Source organism: Labeo rohita, unplaced genomic scaffold (genome assembly GCF_022985175.1).
Source record: "Labeo rohita strain BAU-BD-2019 unplaced genomic scaffold, IGBB_LRoh.1.0 scaffold_104, whole genome shotgun sequence".
NCBI lineage: Eukaryota > Metazoa > Chordata > Actinopteri > Cypriniformes > Cyprinidae > Labeo > Labeo rohita.
Genome location: NW_026127164.1, coordinates 255,819 through 280,415, shown reverse-complemented (window position 1 = coordinate 280,415; position 24,597 = coordinate 255,819). Strand labels below are relative to the sequence as shown.

At 38.5% G+C, this 24,597-nt stretch overlaps 2 protein-coding genes and 1 pseudogene across 2 annotated transcripts; 1 reads left to right on the top strand and 2 right to left on the bottom strand.

Annotated features, from left to right (window-relative positions):
* Positions 1-279: 279 nt before the first annotated feature.
* LOC127157329 (uncharacterized) lies at positions 280-5,390 on the bottom strand. The gene is made up of 2 exons (XM_051100559.1): positions 3,543-5,390; positions 280-443 (listed from the first exon to the last, which is right to left on the bottom strand). Exons 1-2 carry the CDS (start codon positions 4,435-4,437, stop codon positions 280-282), a joined length of 1,059 nt encoding a protein of 352 aa, XP_050956516.1. The 5' UTR covers positions 4,438-5,390.
* Positions 5,391-11,050: 5,660 nt separating this feature from the next.
* On the bottom strand, positions 11,051-13,267 carry LOC127157336 (uncharacterized). The gene is made up of 2 exons (XM_051100575.1): positions 12,952-13,267; positions 11,051-12,561 (listed from the first exon to the last, which is right to left on the bottom strand). Exons 1-2 carry the CDS (start codon positions 13,240-13,242, stop codon positions 11,233-11,235), a joined length of 1,620 nt encoding a protein of 539 aa, XP_050956532.1. The 5' UTR covers positions 13,243-13,267; the 3' UTR covers positions 11,051-11,232.
* A 1,379-nt stretch (positions 13,268-14,646) lies between these two features.
* On the top strand, positions 14,647-16,187 carry LOC127157328 (putative nuclease HARBI1; annotated as a pseudogene).
* Positions 16,188-24,597: the final 8,410 nt, after the last annotated feature.

Below are 24,597 nucleotides of genomic sequence, written 5' to 3'. Positions count from 1 at the left end.
ATGTGCAACAATTCTGAGTACTCACGAAGTTCAAATACACAGTACCGATTCAGAAAACACGATGAAAAGATTAGCGAATCCTATCGTCAGCGAGTCCACTCGCAGAACAGCACCCACGAAGAAGAAGGGAAGAACTCGTCCTGGCGAATCCTCTGCTCGTGACGTAAACTCGGCCCGATCAGCAGCCTCGGGGTGCTTCTCAATATCCCTCCTCGTCTCCTCGGTCCTCTGTCCTCCATCCTATGACCCGGATCGAGCTCAGCCATCTTGAAGGACATCTCAATTCTCTAATTGCACCGCGAGGAGGCGAGGATCGAGGAGGGAGGAGGCTTCATGAGGAGCGATCAGCGAGGATACACAGGTGTATCCTATGCGGAAGTCTTTTATCGACTTAACGTGACGCACGTATAAATTCTCCTCCCCCTTCACATCTGCTCCAAGTGCTAACCATGGCAGAAAATTCTAACACACATAAATGTGAGTATTAAGCATGACTGTGGGTGATTTTTTGACAGTGCTTTTAATTTCGATGTATAATGTGTACTTTTCAACACAGTTTTAATTATGTTTATTACGTTTCTTGATTTTACTGGCTTGCTTTTAATTGTTTTTAATTGTTTAATTAATGCCTCTTATATTGATAAATGGGGAATAGAGAATGATTTTAATTTAGGCCTGTAGTTAATTCTTTTTAATGTGTTGAGTATTTGTAGTTTATGCCTGCAGGGATTAATAAAAAACATTTAATAACTGTGAATAATTCATTGTTAATAATAACTGGTAATATAAAAAAAATAAGAACAAATGTGGTCTTTTGTGGAGGTTGAAACGGTTACAATATAAATAATAATTATCTCTAATGTTCAAGAATCCCCATATGCAAGCTAAATCCAGCGGTGTAGAGTCATCATTACTTGACGACGCTTTGAAGTGACGCTAAAGGGAGCGAGGATATATCATTTCACTTGCTTCCATTCCTCCATCCTCGTGTCTTTTCCGTGTCCTTCCCTCGCATCCTGAAGAGGTGGAGCTAAGACACGAGGAAAGGAAGCGAGGAAAGGAAACGAGGATGCACAAATAAGAAATGAGAAGCACCCTAGGTCTCTCTTCCCAATCCATCACCCCGTCTCTGTGCGTTCGGTCGCGTTGCGTATTCGCTTTCACTGAACGTTTAACACTACGATAATGATCATCAGTTCAAAGATGCAGAAATAAACAAGCTTTCCGTCTTTAATTTCAGACAATAAAAAACGGATATTTTAAACACTTGTATGAAAAGAAAACAGGGGTATCAGCTTTCTTCCCCGATTGCATCAAGTCCATTCTCCTCCTTCCTCACCCGCCCCTTCACCTCTAGGGGTCATTTTTTAGACATCTTATTGGTTAATCCGTAACATTTCTCTTTTTCCTTAATAACATAAACTCAAATAATAAAGATTACATCAATTTTAACCCTTTGTTCCATAAAACAACAAATATGAATTTGAGGTTAAACAATAACAAACTAAAACAAAAACAAAACACTTAAGTTAATAGACTATTTTAGCAGGGCTCTACAATAGAAATGTGTTATGTGTAAGCAAGGTTAAAGAGATGGGTCTTTAATCTAGATTTAAACTGACAGATAGTGTCTGCGTCCCGAACATTGTAGGGTAGATTGTTCCAGAGTTTGGGCGCTAGATAAGAAAATGATCTGCCGCCCGCGGTTGATTTTGATATTCTCGGTATTATCAAATTACCAGAGTCTTGAGAACGCAGCGGACATGAGGGACTATAATGCGATAAGAGCTCGCTCAGGTACTGAGGAGCTAAACCATTCAGGGCTTTGTAAGTAATTAGCAAGATTTTAAAATCTATACGATGTTTAATAGGGAGCCAGTGCAGTGTTGACAGAACCGGGCTAATATGATCATACTTTCTGGTTTTAGTAAGAACTCTAGCTGCTGCATTTTGGACCAGCTGGAGTTTGTTTATTAAGCGAGCAGAACAACCACCCAATAAAGCATTACAGTAATCTAACCGTGAGGTCATAAACGCATGAATTAATGTTTCAGCATTTGACATTGATAGCATAGGTCGTAGTTTAGATATATTTTTGAGATGGAAAAATGCAGTTTTGCAAATACTAGAGATGTGGTTTTCAAAGGAATGATTACCATCAAATAGCACACCTAGGTTCCTAACTGATGACGAAGAATTGACAGAACAGCCATCAAGTATTAGATGGTGTTGTAGGTTATTACACGCTGAGGTTTTAGACCCAATTATTAACACCTCTGTTTTTTCAGAATTTAGCAGTAAGAAATTACTTGTCATCCAATTTTTTAACTCAACTACACAATCCATTAGTTTTTCAAATTGGTACGTTTCGCCAGGCCGCAAAGAAATATAGAGCTGGGTATCATCAGCATAGCAGTGAAAGCTAACACCATATTTCCTGATGATATCACCCAAGGGTAACATGTAAAGCGTAAAGAGTAATGGCCCTAGCACTGAGCCTTGTGGTACTCCATACTGCACTTGTGATCGATATGATACCTCTTCATTTACTGCCACGAATCGATGGCGGTCAGATAGATACGATTTGAACCATGCCAATGCACTACCACTAATGCCAACATAATTTTCAAGTCTGTTCAAGAGAATGTTGTGGTCAACAGTATCAAACGCAGCACTAAGATCCAATAGCCCTAACAGAGAGATACAACCACGATCAGATGACAAGAGCAGATCATTTGTAACTCTAATAAGAGCAGTCTCAGTACTATGGTACGGTCTAAAACGTGACTGGAAATCCTCACAGATATCATATTTCTGTAGGAAGGAAGATAGTTGTGAGGATACAACCTTTTCTAATATCTTTGATAGAAATGGGAGATTCGAGATAGGTCTGTAATTAGTTAATTCGTTGGGGTCAAGTTGTGGTTTTTTAATTAGAGGCTTAATAGCAGCCAGTTTGAAGGTTTTGGGGACATATCCTAATGACAGTGATGAATTAATAATATTTAGCAGAGGATCTATGAGATCTGGAAGCAAGTCTTTTAGTAGCCTAGATGGAATAGGGTCTAGCATACAAGTTGTTGGTTTAGATGATTTAACAAGTCTATACAATTCTTCCTGACCTATAGTAGAGAATGAGTGGAATTGTTCCCCAGGAGATCTATAGCGCACTATCTGATGTGATACTGTAACTGATGGCTGCATAGTGATAATTTTGTCTCTAATTGTATCGATCTTAGAAGTAAAGTAGTTCATGAAGTCATTACTGCTATGCTGATGGGCATAGTCAGTGCCTGTTGGTTCTTTATTTTTTGTTAACTTAGCCACTGTATTGAATAAATACCTAGGGTTATGTTTGTTTTCTTCTAAAAGAGTTGAAAAGTAATCAGATCTTGCCGATTTTAATGCTTTTCTATACGATAGGGTACATTCCCGCCAAGCAGTACGAAAAACCTCTAATTTTGTTTTCCTCCAGCTGCGCTCCATTTTCCGGGCTGCTCTCTTTAGGGCGCGAGTGTGCTCGTTATACCACGGGGTCGGACTGTTTTCCTTAATCTTCCTTAGGTGCAGAGGAGTGACCGTATCTAGAGTCCTGGAAAAGAGAGAGTCAATAGTTTCTGTTACATCATCAAGTTTTTCTGAGCTATTGGACATGCTGAGGAATTCAGATAAGTCAGGAAGATTACTCAGAAAGCAATCTTTTGTAGTAGAAGTGATGGTTCTACCATACTTGTAATAAGGAGTTGGATTTACAGTTTTAGTCATCTGGAGAATACACGAGACTAGATAATGATCAGAGATATCATCACTTTGCTGCAGAATCTCAACGGCATTGACATCAAGTCCATGTGACAGTATTAAGTCTAGAGTATGATTTCGACAATGAGTGGGACCTGACACGTGTTGTCTAACTCCAATAGAATTTAAAATGTCTGTAAATGCAGCTGCCAGTGCATCATTTTCAATATCAACATGGATGTTAAAGTCACCTACTATTAAGACCTTATCTGTAGCTAACACCAGCTCAGATATAAAATCAGCAAATTCTTTAAGAAAATCTGTATGGTGCCCTGGTGGCCTGTATACAGTAGCAAGTACAAATGTCATGGGGGATTTATCATTAACACTTGTTTCTCTGGATAATGTTACATGAAGCACCATTACTTCAAATGAGTTATACTTGAAATCCGCTCTCTGTGAAACACTAAAAATATTGCTATAAATTGTGGAAACACCTCCCCCTTTACCTTTTAGACATGGCTCATGTTTATAATGGTAACCATTAGGGGTAGACTCGTTTAAGATAATGTAATCATCTGGTTTTAGCCAGGTTTCTGTCAAACATAGCACATCTAGGTTATGATCAATGATCATATCATTTACAAAAAGCGCTTTTGTGGAGAGGGACCTGATATTCAAAAGGCCAAGTTTTATCATTTGTTTCTCTGTATTATGTAAATTTTTAATTTGTTTAACGTTGATTAGATTGTTACTCTTAAATTGGTTTGGACGTCTTTTGTATTGTCTAGCTCGGAGAACAGACACAGTCTCTATAGCATGATATCTAGGTGTAAGGGTCTCTATGTGCTGAGAATTAACTGGTTTCGGTGACGTGAGGCGGCTAGCAGATGGTCGGATTAGCCAGTCTGTCTGCTTCCTGACCTGGGCTCCAGTTAGTCAAGTGCAAACTCTAAGACTATATGCCATATTACTAGAGAGAAGAGCGGCACCACCCCTGGAGGGATGAAGACCATCTCTTTTCAACAGGTCAGGTCTGCCCCAAAAACTTGTCCAATTGTCTATGAAACCTATGTTATTCTGCGGGCACCACTTAGACATCCAGCCATTTAGTGACGACAGTCTGCTATGTATCTCGTCACCACGATACGCAGGGAGGGGGCCAGAGCAAATTACAGTGTCTGACATCGTACTTGCAAGTTCACACACCTCTTTAACATTATTTTTAGTGATCTCCGACTGGCGAAGTCGAACATCATTTGTGCTGACGTGAATAACGATCTTACTGAATTTACGTTTAGCATTAGCCAGCGCTTTTAAATTTGCCAAGATGTCAGGTGCTCTGGCTCCCGGTAAACACTGGACTATGGTGGCTGGTGTCTCTATTTTCACGTTCCGTACAATAGAATCGCCAATAACTAGATCACTTTGATCAGGTTTCTCAGTGGCTGCGTCACTGAGTGGGGAGAACCTGTTTGATGTTCTGATCAGAACAGAAGAGCGGTGTTTTGACCCGCGACTATGCCGTCTCACAATCACCCAGTTGCCCTGCTGCAAAGGCGAAGTTACCGGTGTTACGGTTTAACTGGTGACCGTGTTATCTGGTGACCAACTTCCTGGTTCAGGTCCTCCGCACCAGATGTGATGGAACGACAGTGGCAGATTCGCCGATCCTGAAAGCACAAACTGACCTGATATTAGGCTGTCTAATAAACGCACACTTGCTCATTACATGATTTTGGTTTTCTTGTAAAGATTACAAATTATTGGTATGATGGCTCGTAGCGGCGGAAATAAAAAAAAAAGCTTGTTTGGCGTGGGTTTCGAACAAGCACAAAATACAGTCGCACTGTGACACGACATTAACGAACGCATTGAGCTATTGCACTGCGCTGATTCTGCCATGGATTTCTGGATTCAAGTAGGATTTTACTCTCGGCGTGACATTATGCAACTGGCTGAATCAAGAAAATATGCCCGTGTTAACTTGTGACCTGTGTTTACTTGTTATGAAAACTAATATTAAAGCAAAAGTATATTACATTTTGTGGTTTATGATGTTAAAGTACCTTCAACGGAGTCTCAGACAACTGTGAAATTGTGGCTACTGTGGTTTATTTACAAACGCTATCGTTGAACTTTATTTACTATAGTAAAACATGGTACATTTTCTTCTGAGACTAGCTGATGTCTCCTTTAATTAACATAAAAACTTGACGTTATTTCCACGTTGTTTTGCCGTTTTTCTCGTAGAAATACTTGTGATTTGATTTCTTGATTGTAGTGAATGACATATAACGTTAAAGTTCTAGTTGAAACGCCGCTTAGAAATGTTACTTTATAAACGTGTTAACTTGTTTGCGTTCAATAGGTGGTATTTTATTCGATTGTAACAGTATATAAAATATAATAGCCTTTTCTGTAGGCGAAAAGTTGCAAATTAATGCTGCACTTACATTGACTTGTGTTCATTAGCAGAATAATTCTGAAAGTATGACATAAGCGTTGTTTTCTGTTGGTGAATATATTAAAGTACTCACAGTCGACATGTAGGCTAAATGATCGTACTGTTTAATCATACGAAAATGAAAAAAAAAAAAATCAATAAAAAACCACAATGTAACACGTTACAAAGTGCAGCACTAATTTGCAGCTTTTCGCCTACAGAAAAGGCTATTATATGTATATACTGTTATAATCGAATAAAATACCACCTATTGAACGCAAAAACAAGTTAACACGTTTATAAAGTAACATTTCTAAGCAGCGTTTCAACTAGAATTTAACGTTATATGTCATTCAATACAATCAAGAAATCATAACACAAGTATTTCTACGAGAAAAACGGCAAAACAACGTGGAAATAACGTCAAGTTTTTATGTTAATTAAAGGAGACATCAGCTAGTCTCAGAAGAAAATGTACCATGTTTTACTATAGTAAATAAAGTTCAACGATAGCGTTTGTAAATAAACCACAGTAGCCACAATTTCACAGTTGTCTGAGACTCCGTTGAAGGTACTTTAACATCATAAACCACAAAATGTAATATACTTTTGCTTTAATATTAGTTTTCATAACAAGTAAACACAGGTCACAAGTTAACACGGGCATATTTTCTTGATTCAGCCAGTTGCATAATGTCACGCCGAGAGTAAAATCCTACTTGAATCCAGAAATCCATGGCAGAATCATCGCAGTGCAATAGCTCAATGCGTTCGTTAATGTCGTGTCACAGAGCGACTGTAATTTGTGCTTGTTCGAAACCCACGCCAAACAAGCTTTTTTTTTTATTTCCGCCGCTACGAGCCATCATACCAATAATTTGTAATCTTTACAAGAAAACCAAAATCATGTAATGAGCAAGTGTGCGTTTATTAGACAGCCTAATATCAGGTCAGTTTGTGCTTTCAGGATCGGCGAATCTGCCACTGTCGTTCCATCACATCTGGTGCGGAGGACCTGAACCAGGAAGTTGGTCACCAGATAACACGGTCACCAGTTAAACCGTAACACCGGAACCGAACAATGTACGGGACTTCCTAAGCTAGTCGCATCCAAAGCCGTATCTAATGCCCTCACATTCTTACTATCCTCGATTAGAGTTTGGATGCGTGTCTCTAGTTCTGAAATCTTCTCTGTCAGCCTAACTATTTCCCTGCATTTATCACATGTGAAACCCTCACTGCTGACAGAGATTGATAAACTATACATATGACAGGTGATGCAGGTTACCAGGAAAGGAGAAGAAGCCATTACTCACCGTAGTTGTAGAACGATTTCAACTCACCACTGTTGTCTGATGAACTTGTGTAGAAAAAGGCGTAGAGAAAAAGTAAAAGTGAATGGCAAGATAACCGGCTAACACACTACAAACACGCTGCACCCGCGGTTGTAGAATAAAACGAGCGATCAACGAGAGCGAGGGAAAAAAGGAAAGTGGTAGTAGACGTGAATAGAGACGTGAGTGGGAACGTGAATGGCAGGCTAAACGGTGTTACAATATATTCGGTTCCTGAAATATTTGGTTCCAATGGGCGGCGCAAGAGTGAATGTTAATGAGTTTGCACTTTTGTGGGCGTGTCGTTGAGACAACGCGCAAACTAATGGAACTGAAAATATTAGTGCACGCTCCTCTAATCGCTGCTTGTCTAATGGATTATTCGGAAAAGGTAACGACGTTTCAGTGTTAAGCATTAAAGCATTAACTGCAACAGTGTCAAAACAATGCATAGTTTGTGTGATATGATAAATCTATAAGCTGTTTTGCTTGGTTTGCTTAATTACAGGCACGAAGCAACACAAACAATAAGCGAATAACCCATGTTAAGCTTGGTTAAAATTTTGTCTCTTCGAAGTGTTTAACTTTGTATACTTAATTTGTGGTGCTTTCATTTTTGCTTGAATAATTGATTAGCCTTTACTAGTTGTCATTGGTGACTATTGCTGCAGTACTGTATACAGTACGTTTGAAGTGGATCAAAAAAAAAAAAAGTTCATCAAAGTTGTCCTATAACAAGAACGGTATTGTTTTGGTTTTTAAGAACAACTTTGATGAAAGTTTTTGATCCACTTCAAATGTTGACTAGACATGAAACAAACCTCTACAAATGTATCTGTGGCAAAATAAAATGTATAAAAAACTAGACTGGTGTGTGTCATTCATAACTTTTTTTTTTTTTTCTTGCAGTTAAAATGTTAATATTGTAATCATGATAATTTGTAATCGATCAGACAGTGCATAAACCTTAAAGCATTGTTCTGATGGCACAGTCTTTTTGGACATAGGACATCAGCTACTCCAAGAATATCATTTTTAAATTGGGATAAGAAATCATACGTCTTCATTACCAGTGTCATGATGGCAATGGCTTTGATTTGTTTTTGTGATGTTTCCACATATATTTATCATCATGTAAAGTAACTGTCTGTTTCAGATTGGATGTGAAAGCTGAAGTCACTGGTATCTGGTAATTGTGTGAACATTTAAGTGGACATACATAGAGGCTGTTTTCATTGAGTGCCAAGGCCTGACACCAGACAGTCAATTAATTTTGCATTGCTTTATTCTACATACATAAAATGTCCCTTGTCTTTTCAATTTGAGTTATATTCATAACAATTGATTTTGTTTACAATTTTTAAAGTATTTGTCAGAGTGACAGTTAATGAATGTAACTAATAATTATAATACAATTTTCAAATTAAAAAACTAAAAAGGATAGTGTCTGTTAACCTGTATGACATCGGAGAAATGTGAACATAAAAGTATGTTGTTTGTAAATTACTGAAATATTAACTTTAATTAAAGATATTAATCTCAGGAGGAGACAGGAGAACAGAGTTTGGCTGACAAAGGCATTTTCGGTTCCATTGTATGCATGCTTAGATTTTTAAATGTTAAATATGCTTAACAACACTATGGGTTATGAATTTTTGGATGTTTTCACAGACCATTCTTAAACATGACATGAAAAAGGTTTGTCAGTGCAAAATTTGGTCAAAGAATGGACACAATGTATGCTTATGCCTATGTTATTTATTATAATATTTAGTAAGTAGTTCTTTTTTTCTGATTCCCTAAACTCTTAAGCAATGTTATATATTTGGCTGTTAATTAAATACAATAAAGAAAAAAACATGACATGCTTTTGTGGGTCCATTTTAAAAGGATAGTTCATTCAAAAATAAAAATAAATAAAAAACCTTAAAACTGTTGTTTTATTCTTCTGTAGAAGATACTTTGAATATATATATATATATATATATATATAGTTTTTTTCATACTGGTTTCAATTGGGTGACTAAAGTTGTCATTTTTGGGTGGACTTGGAGATTGGTAATTCTCAAACAGGTTTTTTCAAAAAAGTAAAATTAATAATAAGAGAAAATATGTGTCTGAATTTGAATATAGTTCCACATGATATCCAGTTTAATATGAAAAAAAAAAAAACAAGAAATTACTAGCTAATAGACAAAAAAAAAAAAAAAAAAAAAAAAAAGTGAAAGAAAGAATAACACAGGATACTCACACCAAGCTAGCTTTTATACAGTTTATTTGGTCACAAATACATTTGTAATGTTTGTTTCATGTATAGGTTAGCAAAGGTTATTAGTTTCTTTTTTGTTTTGCTGTGTGCCTGTATTCAATCAAGCTGCACAGCTTATAGACGATTTATCATATCACACAAATGCATTGTTTTGACACTGTTGCAGTAATGCTTAACACTGAAACGTTGTTAGCTTTTCCAAATAATTCAATTAAACAAGCAGCGATTAGAGGAGCGTGCATTAATTTTTTCAGTTCCATTCGTTTTCGCGTTGTCTCAAAGATACGCCCACAAAAGGGGAAACTCATGAATATTCACTCTTGCGCCGCCCATTGGAACCAAATATTTCAGGAACCGAATATATTGTAACACCGGCAAACGGAATGCTAACGCACAGCGCGGCGTTGCACTCGCGGTTATAGATTAAAAGCGAGCGATCGGATTAGTTTGATAATTAATAACAGAAATCTGGTGGGGAAAAAGCTATATTTTATCACTTTAAACAACAGAAAGTAATGTGTTGTTTGTAGACCAGACAGAATAGTAGCGATGAGACGTCTTTGAGAAGCATGCAGTGTGAACCCAGATTCAGCGGTCGCTGCTCCTCTGATTCAGATTCTGAATAGTGAATTCCCTGATAAAAAGCTGTCACTCATTTCTGTTTATCATGATCTCACACTGAAGTAATCTCTTATTTATACCAGAGTGGCTAAAAACGCTAGAAATTCTAGAGATGGGTCTTTAATCTAGATTTAAACTGACGGAGTGTGTCTGCTTCCTGAACAACGCTAGGTAGATTGGATGAGAATTCTGATTTCAGAATTGTCCAACATTCAAATGTCATTATTTTGAGAAAACATTGTTTTAATGAGATAGCATTTCATTATTATTACAAGAAAATATATCTATTATTTTATATAATATATTGTTACTAAAAAATCTTTTTTGTAAAAAAATATTGTGTGAAGAACTACACAAATAAATGTTTGAGTTGAAATGTGAATGAACATTTCTTGGGCTGAATATCAAGCATAGGGAATCTGTTGAGGAGTGGAAGTGCAGGGAGCTCTGGGTGCATGTGAACACAGACACAACTCGTGAAAAATCACATCATTGTTCTTCAAGCTTTGTGTGTGTGTGTGTGTTTATGTGAATCTACAGTCATACATGTCAGAGATTTGTTTTTACTGGAAACAAGTCATACTACTTTATGTAAGAGTTTGTAAATGAAGAATAGGTTCATGGATGTTTTTTATTGAGCCTTTTGTTTTTGCAAACAAATCATCAAGGAAAAATACATTTTAAGCTGGTGTTAATTTTGGAAGCACATATGAGAGACTTTATGTTTGTTAGTAATGCAAGTACAATCACAATCAACTTAGCAAAGCCATTCTTTAGTATTAATTGTAATAAACACTGTAAATCATCTACCAGCTACAGTTTCTTTAACAGTAATTCCAGTTGTCTTTATCATCCGTGTAGCACCACGTATATTTATAACCATATTTGGCACAGGCGTGGTTGCTGCGGCAGTACTGCCCTTTTATTGTCTTACTGTACCTCAGCGGAGGGCTGCAGTAGTCCCAGTCAAAGTCTAAAAAATTGTAACTGGTCCAGCACCAGTAATAGTCGTAGCCATATGTGGCGCAGGGGTGATCATCCAAGCACCTCTTTCCTTTATATGTGATGAGTGAGTATGGGGGTGAACACTCTATCAGCTTCTGGTCTGAGTAACACCTGTAGCCACTGATTTTCTCCATGTACAGGCAGGGAGTGGAGCAGCAGAGCTTGGTTTCCTTTCCTGTGTCGCATCGACAGCTGTAATCAGATTCTGAGACGCTTGAGCAGGTTGAGCCGTCAGCTGCAGTCTTCTGATTCTTCTGATTCTCTGGGACCAGCTGGCATTCAACATCATCTGACCATGCAGATACCTGCCTCTTTCTGAGCTCATCATGCACAGATGTTATTCCTGGTGATTTGACGTAAGTTATAAGACAATCACTTCCAGTAAAAATCTTCAGGTTCTCTGTCACGTCGTAGTAAGTGCTCATGCTGTCAAAAGCTATGTTTCCTGTATTCTCATTCACCCTGAATCTTTTTTCAGGTGGTGTGCTGAAGGTGTTTTGTATTTCTGAGCTTATTTGGTCTGCTTGGGTCACTGGTAGATTAATTAATTTCTGAAACACAAGCTGAACCTCAACTAAATTATTATCAATACCAAAACAATCATCAGCAAAAATGCTAATCGGCTGATTGGTCCCAAAGTGTGACTTCAGCTCATTGTTAAGCTGTGAGACACTCATCAGGCGTATGTCAGGCTTTTCCTGCTGGTTTCTCCCAATGTAGCCGAAGGAAAAGGACTTTGTGTCGTCAATGAGGTGTTTATAACAGACAGCCGTCCAGACGTGAGAGGGCACCGTCACTCTTTTCGTGTGTGGTATCCGTACATCGTGATCGGGTACTGTACCTGTGACAATGAAAGCTGTTGCGAGACCACCATCCTTGAAAAACTGCTGTATTAAATAAGTCCTCAGCATAATCTCCAATCTCTTCCAGTGGACACGGTTGAATCGCTCTTTCATGGGTGCAGCGTTGGTCAGTGTGAATGTTGCTGTTCGTCCGTCACTGCATTGGAAACTGCTGGGGTTCAGGTGTCCACGATCATATCCCGTGTTGCTGTAGTCGCTGCTGATGGCTTGATTTCCTTTATAAACGTTTTGATTATACGTATTCTCACGGACCATATAATCAATTTGGGATTCACGTTGGGAAATCTGCAGAATACAATATTACTTTATATTACAATATTATACAATGTATACTACAGAAAAAATATTATGTTATATGGTTATTAGATGTTTTATTGCTTGTAAGAAAAGACTTTTGTGCAGTGTTTTTTTCCCCCCTTCTACATTTCATTGGAGGAAAGGCTTTGTTCTAACTGTATACATTGTCTTTTAGTAGACAGTTTGCTGTCTTTTGGTATAAGAATGTTCAATGAAGTACCATATAATGTAATTTAATTTCTTTTATTTTGCATTTTTTGAAATGTATTTGCAATGACAAAACAATAAAGACCAATAATTTAATTAATTGATCTGCTTCTTAAAGAATGCAGAGCTTCAAATGCTACTGAAAGTCTTTTGTCTTAAGTTCATAGTCACCTGTGGCTCGAGGCTCCAGATGTCTTTTCTATCTTTGTCGGTTTTGCATGCAGGGTCCAGTGTGTAGGCGCTGTAGAGAGGGATCTTATGATAAACCGAGTACAGCGTAGCATAATAAAAGTGGTTTGAAGTCTCCAGCTTCTGACAGATTTTCTTGGCATTCTGATCCATTCCACTTGGTTCTTTGCCTTTGTAGAAAAACTCTTTACACTCCTCAAAACTATCGACCACTTTTGCCTGAGCACTGAATGCTCTCAGCACGACACAGGTGATCAGACCCAGAACAAACATGGTGTGAATCTGCTCTTGTGTTCAGCAGAAGCTCAGCTGCTTTAAGCACACAGTCAGTGTCAGTGATGCTGTTGTGGGAGTGACTGAAATCAACAAATGAGGAGAAATGAGGAATGTGATGGAACCTTTCCTCATCATGATTATGAGACTAATTTTACAGCGGTCACATGTACAGAAACATGGATTTAAAATAAAATATATGAGAGCAATATTTCTCAGTAGTATACATGCAGTGTTTGCAGTTTGCACTTCAGTTTTCTAATACATGGTGTTTCACTTCTGCATTTGGAGCAGTTTTTTTTTTTTTTTTTTTTTTTTTTTTTGGAAAGCATCTGTTTTTCCCCTCACTGTTGAGCAGGAGGCTGAGTTGAGCCCTGAAATGGAAACATTAGAAAAATCAGACTTCTCAAATATGTGGGTCTCACTGCTTTGGGTTCATTTGTGACTATTTATGTTGGTAGAGAGACATACTGTACACAAACAAACCAGTGGCGTCTCTGACTCTTTATTTCTGGCCTAACCCAACATGAGAGGGCACATAAAAGTCATAAAGCTCAGGAGGTTATGAAAGTGAATGTATCAGACTTGGCTCCATACTTTTTGTTACAGACTGACAGAGGCAGAGCCATAACCCATCTCCGAGCTTTTATTGAAAGACATGGTCAAAACAGGCAAGGGTCAACACCAGCACACAGATATAGACAGGGCAAAACGAGAGAGTAATCCAGAGACAGGCATGGGTCAAACAACAGCAAACATAATCCTGAGGGCGAGGTCAATGGGTAATCAACAAGTCAAGTCACCTTTATTTATACACCACCTTTAACAATACAGAATTGTGACAAGGCAGCTGTACAGTATTAAATAGGAAATAGTACATTAACAATGCCAAGGGCAACAATAAACACTCAATTTTCAGGTAAAGGCAGTCACATACAATAAAATAAAATACAATATCGTGTGAAGAGAAAGTGTCCCCAACTAAGCAAGCCAGAGGTGACAGCGGCAAGGAACCAAAACTCCATCGGTGACAAATGGAGAAAAAAACCTTGGGAGTAACCAGGCTCAGTCGGGGGGCCAGTTCTCCTCTGGCCAGACACAGAGGACTCATCTGGTTCCTGTGGTCTTGTGCCGACAACCATCTAGGTGACGAGGTCTTCACTAGGGATCCGTCTCTGGGGCTCATCTAGTCGATGTGGTCTCCGCTGACATTCAGGGCTGTAGAGGTCGTCTCTAGGTGACGGTCCAGTATCTGGGCTGGGTTCGACTGGATCCGGGGGACTGCAGTGACCATCTGATCTGGATACGGACTGGATCAGGGGCCTGTTTCAGAAAGGAGGTTAAGTGAAAACTCAGAGTATGTTAACCCTGAAATGAGAGAAACTCTGGGTTTTCCGTTTCAAAATGGCAGGCTTGTCAAACTCGAGAAAGCAGGGTAAGTGAAGCCTGTTTCTGAAAGAGAGGTAACTTTTACTCAGAGTCAGTTACCGTGGTAACTTACTCTGTGAACCTAACCTGGTCAGGAGCAGGTTTTATTCTCTAAACTCTGAGTTTCTGTCGGTCTCCTCACCTTTTTTAAAGACGAAGCGGTATTTCTCGCCTTAGCCTTAGTCATTCATTGCCTACATTTCAGTCACACAAAGAACAAAGTTACGAGAATTGCTTGTCCTTTTTTGGAGGATCCCATAGATGAGGAGGCTGTATTAATTCGAAGAGAATTACATTTACGTCTGGCAAGGATTTTTTGTCTTTGTCTTTTCCCCATACATTTTTGTTTGAGCGTTACCGTTTTTCGTTGCAATCAATTACATATATCCATAATCTAATCCGTCCTTACATCACTAACATCACCCATCGTGGCCGTGCTCTTACATCCGAGCAGATACTATGTGCAGCTTTACGTTTCTTTGCTAATGGAAGCTTTCTGTACAATATCGGGGATGTGGAGCATATTAGTAAGGCCACTGTATGTAGAGCTGTACGGAAAGTGTGCCTCGCTCTGAAACGCTTTCTGCACATTTTTGTAGTGTTTCCTGGCCACAAACCCCTGGGAGTCATCAAAGAGGAATTTTACAGAATTGCTGGTTTGTAGCGTTCAAATCAGTTCAGATGTATTTAATATGAAAAAATATATATGTTCAGTTCATAACATTTTGCTGCGACCTCTGAAAGTAACCTAATATTTAAAATTACCTTCAGGATTTCCCAATGTGGTTGGATGCATTGATGGCTTACATATACCTATCATTGCATCAACTGAAAATGAGGCAGACTATGTTAATAGAAAGTCAATCCACAGTATTAATGTGCAGGTACACTGAGTTACATGCAGTTTACAATGGTGAAACACCACATAGCAATACTATATCTCATATATCTTGTGAAGATCATATGTGATGCTGCACATATTATCACCAATGTTGAGGCCAAGTGGCCCGGCTCTGTTCATGACTCACGAATATATCGTGAGTCTACCCTAAGCAACAGACTGCAAAGTGGTAAGTAAATGTATGCACTACACACTTGGGCACTTCAATGCAGCGCTAAACCAATGTGAACTTTTTTTTTTTTACAGGACAGATTGACGGCTTTCTGCTGGGGGATAGGGGCTACCCATGCCAGCCTACACTGCTAACCCCTTACCCAGAACCTGAACAAGGCCCACAGCAGCGATTCAGTGTGGCACACAGTAAAACTAGAGGCAGGGTGGAAATGATTATAGGTCTGTTGAAAGCACGTTTCCAGTGCCTACGTCACCTCAGGGTCTGAGGGCCTGTGACATCATTGTGGCATGTGTAGTTCTCCATAATATTGCCATTTTTAGAGGCGAACAACATCCTGCCCTACACATACAAGACCCAGAGGAAGACCCCATCCACCCTGCAGATTTCCAGGATGGAAGGGTGATCCGAGACCTTATATGCCACTATTTATTCTCTGATTAAATCAGCCACCACCACAAAAAAAAAAGGAAAGAAATAAATAAACAAGTCACAACAATTTATTTGGTCTTCTTTATTTCCTACAAATTAAAAAGCAACTGCTAAATTTCTATATTCTTTCAAACTTTTATATAATCCACTAATCACAATACACACCTCACCTGTAGCTTGTGTTTCAGGATCTCGATTTCCATATCTGACTTTAGGATCTGTCGATCCAAGTACATCATTTCTTAATTGTTTTTTTCAATTTGTTTAAGCAGATGCAGTCTATATAACTCCTTTACTGGTAACTGAAAATACAGTAGTTTAGGGTTACATTATGTTGTACATGACTTTCATTGAATTAAACTCTGGCATTTACTGTACATCACTGAACTGTCTTCATCTGTGCAGAAGAAGTTGATGGACCCTCCTCCTCCTCTTCCTGTTCTTCCACACTCTGGAGGGTGGTGATGGGGGAAGACAACAATATACATTTATACTTGGATATACTTACATTCTATAGGTTACTGGACACAAAAATGTGAAGATGTGATTGTAAAGATTGTTTGATGTCTACAGACATAACATTACCTCTATAGGCCTCTCTGTATCAGCAGATATGGTGTCATCATCCCCTATATCCTGAGAAGATGAGCATTTGGTTGAGCACACTTTATAATATTACTTAGCCTACTCAATACACCAGAAATTAGGACACTTACAACTGCCTGGGGTTCTGTTAAGGCAGGAGGCTCCAAAAGGCAGATATTGCCATCAGAATCTATTGAGACCAATCCAAAAATGAAAGTAAATAAGTACATTTTATATATATATATATATATATATATATATATATGTGTGTGTGTGTGTGTGTGTATGTGTGTGTGTAGCCCTCTTACATTTTATGTAGGCACTTGTGTCCTGGGGAGTGACTGGCTCTGATGAACACCCTGCAGGAATTCCCTCAGCCACTGGCCTTCCAGTGTTCAGACTCAGGGCCATCTCCTCAGCATTTGTGAGTGGTGGTGGTGCAGGGCCTCCCCCTGTCTTGTCAGCCTCTGCCTTCTTTCTGTTGGCTGAAGAGATGTCAAATGAAAAAGAGCACTGTATGAAAACAGCATTAGACATGTATTTCCATTTACATAATAAATGTCATTTGTAAAAAAAAACAAAAAAAAAAAAAACACCTACATCCATGACATGCTCAAACCTTACCCGATTGAAAGATGTTTTTATATTTCATTTTCAGCTGCTGCCATGTTCTTTTAATACCTGCAGGATTGCACCTACATGAAAATTACAATTAGATTCAATACCATAGTTTTAAGGTTTACCTTTGATATTACTGCAAAAAATAAATAATTAGCTTAAATTCACTGACCTTCAACAGGGACATGTACTGTAACTAGATTAATGGGATTATTACTCGTTCTAAAAACTATTTTTTAGTACTGCTTACATTCTAAATGTCATATCAACCTCTACCACTTGATCAATAAAAAAGGCAGACACACAAGTGCACTTTTAAATCTTTTAAAAACTCAATTTTTAGAAATTTTATCTTAAACTGATCAATGTGTGTAAAAGTGGGAACCTTAAATTAAACATTTCTACTGAACATTAAGTTAAGGTTATATGCATTCTTGTTTTGTCAAATTTGTTGTAGAAACTATGCAGTAGCCTATTTTATGTAATTTAATGCAATTACATCTGAAATAACTTCAAAATGACGGCCAATTCCCCACTTTTTCCAGTGAAAAGTCAATAAACGTCACACATTACATTACTTATTTTTTTATTATACTTAAATATTTAAATACTTTAAATATTTTACATGTAAACTTACGCATTAACTTGAGCAGCTATGTTTTCCCATGCTAACTGTCTCTGTTTCGCCGATGCAGTGGTGTTGCTTTTATTTTTAAATATATGCTCATATTTGCTATAACTTTGCATGAGCACATCAAGTTCAGCTGGAGAAAAAATTGCTGATCTCTTTTTTTCAGATGTTGCCATGGTGACTCATAATATCTGCGCTCCACTGATAATGCCTTTTTATAGTCGCGGTGTCCGCGCTTAACTCTGAATTAGTCTACTCAGAGTTGATTGTCCTAACTTAGATCAGCTGTTCTGAAACCGAAAACTCTGAGTTTTTAATCTCTGGGTAAGTCAACTCAGAGTTCAAGTTTAAACTTCGAGTTGGCTGAAACAGGCCCCTGGTGGTTAAGGTGACCTCAGAGTAAGAAAGAAACAGACTAACAGACTAATATTAGCGTAGATGCCATTCTTCTGACGATGCAGTGAGTACATCGGGTGTTATGGGAAGTGTTCCCGGTTCTGGTTGACCTAATTAATGCAGCCTAACAATCCTTTAACAGATTTGAATTATAGAAATGTGTTAATGTGTTATGTGTAAGCAAGGTTAAAGGCAAGGCAAGTTTATTTATATAGCACATTTCATACACAGAGGTAATTCAAAGTGCTTTACATAAAAGGAAGTAGAATAATCAGAAAAATAATAATAAAAACAATAAATCACAAAAAAGGAAGTAGAACAATCATAAAAACAATGATCATAAGAATAAAACAAAAAATGTAAAATGTAAAAACTGATTGATATAATGATTTAAAAATGATTTAAAAATTGATTTAAAATAAGTTTAAGACAGTTAAAAACAGAAAATGATTATACATAATGCAGTCAGTTCGGACGAAGCACAGTGCTCATTCAGTAAATGCACAGCTAAACAGATGTGTTTTGAGTCTAGATTTAAATGTAACTAATGTTTTAGCACATTTGATCTCTTCTGGAAGCTGATTCCAACTGCATAATAGCTAAAAGCGGATTCCCCTTGTTTTGTGTGAACCCTTGGTATTTCTAACTGACTCGATCCTAATGATCTGAGTGGTCTGTTAGGTTTATATTCAGTGAGCATATCTGCAATGTATTTAGGTCCTAGGCCATTGAGTGATTTATAAATGAGTAAAAGTACTTTAAAATCAATTCTAAATAGAACTGGAAGCCAGTGTAGGGACCTGAGGACTGGTGTGATATGCTCAGATGTTCTGGTTCTAGTCAGAATCCTGGCAGCAGCGTTCTGGACGAGCTGCAGCTGTCTAATGGTTTTCTTGGGAAGGCCAGTGAGGAGACCATTACAATAATCCACCCTGCTTGTGATAAAGGCATGAACAAGTTTCTCCAAGTCTTGCCTGGAAACAAAACATCTAATTCTTGCAATGTTTTTGAGATGATAGTATGCTGATTTAGTTACTGCTTTGACATGACGACTGAAACTAAGGTCTGACTCCAGAATCACACCAAGATTCCTGTCTTGGTTTTTAGTTGTTTGACCCCTAGAGTCAAGGTATGCATCCACCTTAAGAACTTCCTCTTTGCTTCCGAATGCAATGACTTCAGTTTTCTCCTTGTTTAACTGAAGGAAGTTCTGGCACATCCAACTGTTCATTTCATCAATGCATTGGCAGAGGGAATCAATGGGGCTGTAGTCATTTGGTGATAAGGTTAGGTAAATCTGGGTATCATCAGCATAGCTGTGATAGGCAATTTGGTTCTTTCTCATTATTTGACTTAGTGGGAGCATATACAGGCTAAACAAGAGCGGCGCTAGAATTGAGCCTTGAGGGACTCCACATGTCATGGACGTCCACTTAGACTGATGCTCTCCTATACTCACATAATAACCTCTCCCTTCTAAGTATGAGATGGGTCTTTAATCTAGATTTAAACTGACAGAGATTGATAAGCTATACATATGGCAGATGCTGCAAACTACCAAAAAAGGAGAAGAAGCCATTACTCACCGTAGTTGTAGAACGATTGGCTGCCCACTGCTCCGGGTGTGTGTTCACGGTGTGTTTGTGTTTGATCACTTCTCACTACTGTGTGTGTGCACTTGGATGGGTTAAATGCAGAGCACAAATTCTGAGTATGGGTCACCATAGTTGGCCACACGTCACATCCTTTCCTTTCCATTTTTCCTTTCCAAAACGGAAATCCAAAATACACAGGCAAGAATCAGAACACAGAAAAACAGACAAGGCCAGACTATGACTAAACAGGGAAACTAGAGCAGGCTCCATAAAGCAGCTATCAGCAAGAGAGTAGTGACATGTGCTAACAATACTCCGCGATCTGAAAGAGTAAGTCCAAGTCCAAATAGTGTGTTTGATTGGTTGCAGCTGTGTGTGTGTTATCAGTGCAATGGATGATGGGAAGTTTAGTCCGGGGTGACATGCAACAGTCTGTGTGGTGTGAGAGACAATATACTGAGAGGGGGACATCTGGTTCATGGTCTGATTCATGACACTTTTATATGTTGTATGAAATAAAAATCATCCCAGAAATTATGAAAGACACAATCACACTGTAAAATCAGTTTGCTAGTTTAACTTAACTGAAGTAGCCTAACCTGGTTGCCTTGCGTAGTTAATTTAAACTAAAAATTTGAAAGAGATTAGATTATTCAACAGAAACTCAAAATATTATATCTGATCTGTAAATCTGAGCAAACAGACAGCAGTCAGTCAATGCACTCATTTAAACTGTTTTAATCAGAGTGAATGACAGAGACAGAGAAACATCATGTATAGTCATTGACCCAGAAGCTGATCTGTTTGTGGCATTTATAGCCTTAAAATAAAGGAATTGCTGTTTTTGATGTCACTTTTGTTTTGCTTAGTATTTACAGACAGACCCGAACACAGTCAATCCTTTGTCGTCTCAACATCTTTATTTTACACTTTGACCTCTGCCTCCGAACACACCCCCTTAAAGCCCCCATGCATAACAACACATTTACTTTGACTTAATAGAAGAAGTCTATTTTGGTCTTGCCTCCTCCTGAAGCCAATGTTTCTTGTTTGAGCTGTTCATTTCAGTATCTGATGTTACGAGTTACAGATACATCTATTGACAGTAATCTTGTTGTTTGTGGTGCTGTGGCAGGGCAGACTGGTGCTCTTTAAATCCTTAATATTGTTGTGGCCCTTGAAACTCCAGGACCTGTATATGTAAGGCCCCAATCAGACATAACATATTTTTCAGGTTTGAAAATGAACAAGGCAACCACACTGGCTTGTTTTGTTTTTGGTTGACTTTTTTAAAATTTGAGTATTAAGACAACAGTGTGACAAACACAACAGTAATGTTTCAATACTATTGCAAAGCAGCTCTAACAAGAGTAAACAGGTCAATTTTTCAGTTAATGTCAGTTCATTGTTGTTTCGGTTCGGTCCGGTTTAATATCTGTGTAATGTTCATCAATTATGGAATGAGTTTAGTTATATATAAAACAGTCATGTCATCGTCCAGCTCAGTTCAGTTCAAATGCTGATGACATGCTACTGTTACGACCCTAGGTGCTCAGTCAAGGGGAAAAGAGGAGTAACATTAAATTGGGGAGAAACACACATCTGCCAGGTGAGGAGTAAGGCCAGAGACGAGCCGTACGTGTTTATTTACACAAAAATATTTACAATAGCAAAAAAATAGAAATAAGGATGAATAATATATACAAATATATACAAGGTATAGACACAAGAAAACACAAAAAACAACTGAGAAACACTGGGGAAGAATTGGAGAAAAGAAATAAACAAAAAAAAACAAAAAAAACAAATCTACCTAGCGACCCAACCACTTACCTAACTACCAAATAAAAACCATGAAATGAAAAGAGTCTTCACATCCGTGACGCACTACCTGCCCTACACTATCCAAAAGACAAAAGCACAGCAGGTGGAGATCGCCCCTAAACTAGTGTCTAATACAATATAGTGAAATACCTACGTGTGCACGATGTGCGTCGCGCGACTTTCTTACCTGTCCCTTTCTCCAACCTCGAGATGTGACGAGAGCACAGTAACGGGAGTTAAACGAGTGGAGTTGTGACAGTGGACAAGTGGGACATATACAATGATAAACACACAGGCTAAACAGATTCACTATAACACAGGATGACACCAAAGAAAGTCGAGGTGTCTAGAGCCTCGCGAGTGGCGTCTTCTCTCCACTTTTATTCACAGGGCACCGATGAGATTGGAGGGCTGGTCAGTGACATCACGGGAACACGGGAACCAGGTGAGCAGTTAGGACCAATGGGAAGGGAAAAGTAAAGTGAAAGTAAAAAGCAAGAGAGACTCTTCCACTGCAATTTGATACAAATTCAGCCCTCACTACTTAAATGTAAGATGGAGAGAGCAATTGTGCATTCTAACCTGGTTATCTGGATAACTGACTACCTCACCTATAGACCCTAGTATACGTCAGGCTCCAGTAATGTGTGTGATGCTGTGAAGTGCAGTACAGGAGTCCCAAAAGGAACTGTTCTAGCTCCCTTTTTATTTACTCTATATACATCTGGGCTGTATTCACAAAACATCTTAAAGCTAAAAGTAGCTCATGACTCACCGATTTAGGAGAAAATCTTAAAAATAGTGGGTGTGTCAATCCTTAATTTAGGACTCCTAATTTTTTGCTCAAAGAGTATTTCACAAAGCATTTTAGCGTTTAGCTCATAAATCTGTGAAATGTTAGGGGTAGTGAAGAGGTCGCCTAAGTCACTAAGACCTATCACAAACTATCCTCCCTGCTGAAAAAAAAAAACAATACAAATCATCACAAAAATTCTAACCATCCACTACAAATACCATTACAAACCATCAACTTTTAACCATTAAAAAATGGTTTCCTTTTGTGCGTTAGAAGGTGACCAATTACCAGTAGAGACCATCAGGCACCAATACAGTTTACATTAAAACCAGTACAATTTCATTGTAACCAGTAAAAACATTAAAAATTCTGTGATGGTATCTTTTGTTTTTTTTTTGTTCTTTTTATTCAGCAGGGCTAAAATGGCTGTTCTGTCCTGGTTTTGGACATTATCCCAACATTATCCCAAATTTTCCTTTGATTATATCTTTGTTTTCATTAACAAGTTGGGCAAGAAGTAACATCAAATGGCTTTCTTTTCCTTTTTTTCAATTGCATTTCTCCACCCTGGTGACAATGAACTTTCGTAAACAACAGCGTGTTTTTGTGGAACTCTAAGAAACAGTTAAGAAATATTTCTCAAGATAATGTAGTGCTCTAATTTTTGTGTTGTTTCACTTCTGCATCGGTTCCCGAATTTAATCTAAAGGGGGAAGAACTACATGAGTTTGAAGTATTTCGCAATTTTGTTTTTGTTTTAAGTCACTTTCGTTTGGCTTTTGCTTTAGAGCAGGGGTGGGGAACCTTGATCCTGGAGGGCCAGTGTTCCTGCAGAGTTTAGCTCCAACCCTGAAAAAAAAAAAGCTTGTTCAGGTGTGTTTGATTAGGGTTGGATCTAAACTCTGCAGGGACGCCGGCACTCGAGGATCAAGGTTGGTGGCTTTAGGGTCTGGTGGACATGAATAAATGGAATTTTTTCCTGGGCTGCAGTTCTTGACGGAATTAGTTGTTATATATTGTACTCAGATTCGATCACTAGTAAGGATCCTGGCTCACTACACATTGGGCTCTTATCGAGCTCTTATCACATTATAGTCCTGCATGTCTTCTGCGATCTCATGATACCTAGAACAAAGGTCTCAATCTCAGTTCCTGTAAGGTTACAGCTCTGCAGAGTTTAGTTCCAACCTAGCTGGATCAGGTATGTTGGATTAGGGTTGGAGCTAAACTGTTTGGAGCTGTGGCCCTCCAGGAATTGAGTTTGAGACCAGTGACCGAGAACAGAGATCTTCAACCCTGTTCCTGGGGTCCCACTATCCTGAAGAGTTTAGCTACAACCCTAATCAAACACACCTGAAGCAGCCAATCAAGCTCTTCAAGACTGCTTGAAAATTGCAGGCATGTGTGCTGAAGCAGGTTGGAAATAAACTTTCCAGGAAAGTGGTTCCTCGGGAGCAGGGTTGAAGACCTCTGACCTATAATATCAAAATCAACTGCGGTTGGCAGATCCTTTTCCTGTTTAGTGACCAATCTCTGGAACAATGTACCTAACATTGTTCAGGAGGCAGTCACACTCTGTCATCTTTTTAACTTTAACCCATCTCTTTAACCTGGCCTGTACATAACACACTAATACATTTCTAATTTTCAAATCCATTAAGGGGTTGTTAGGCTGCATTAATTAGGTCAACCAGAACTGGGAACACTTCCCATAACACCTGGTGTACTTGTTACATCATAAAAAGAATGGCATCTACGCTTATATTAGTCTATATTTGTTTTTATTCCAAGGTCACTGTAGCCACCAGATCCAGTCTGTATCCAGTAAGATAGTGGATCAGCACCTAGAGACGACCTCTACAGCCCTGAATGTCAGCGGAGACCACATCAACTAGATGAGCCCCATAGACAGATCCCCAGTGAAGTCCTCGTCACCTAGACTGCCATCGGAATGAGACCACAGGAACCAGATGAGTC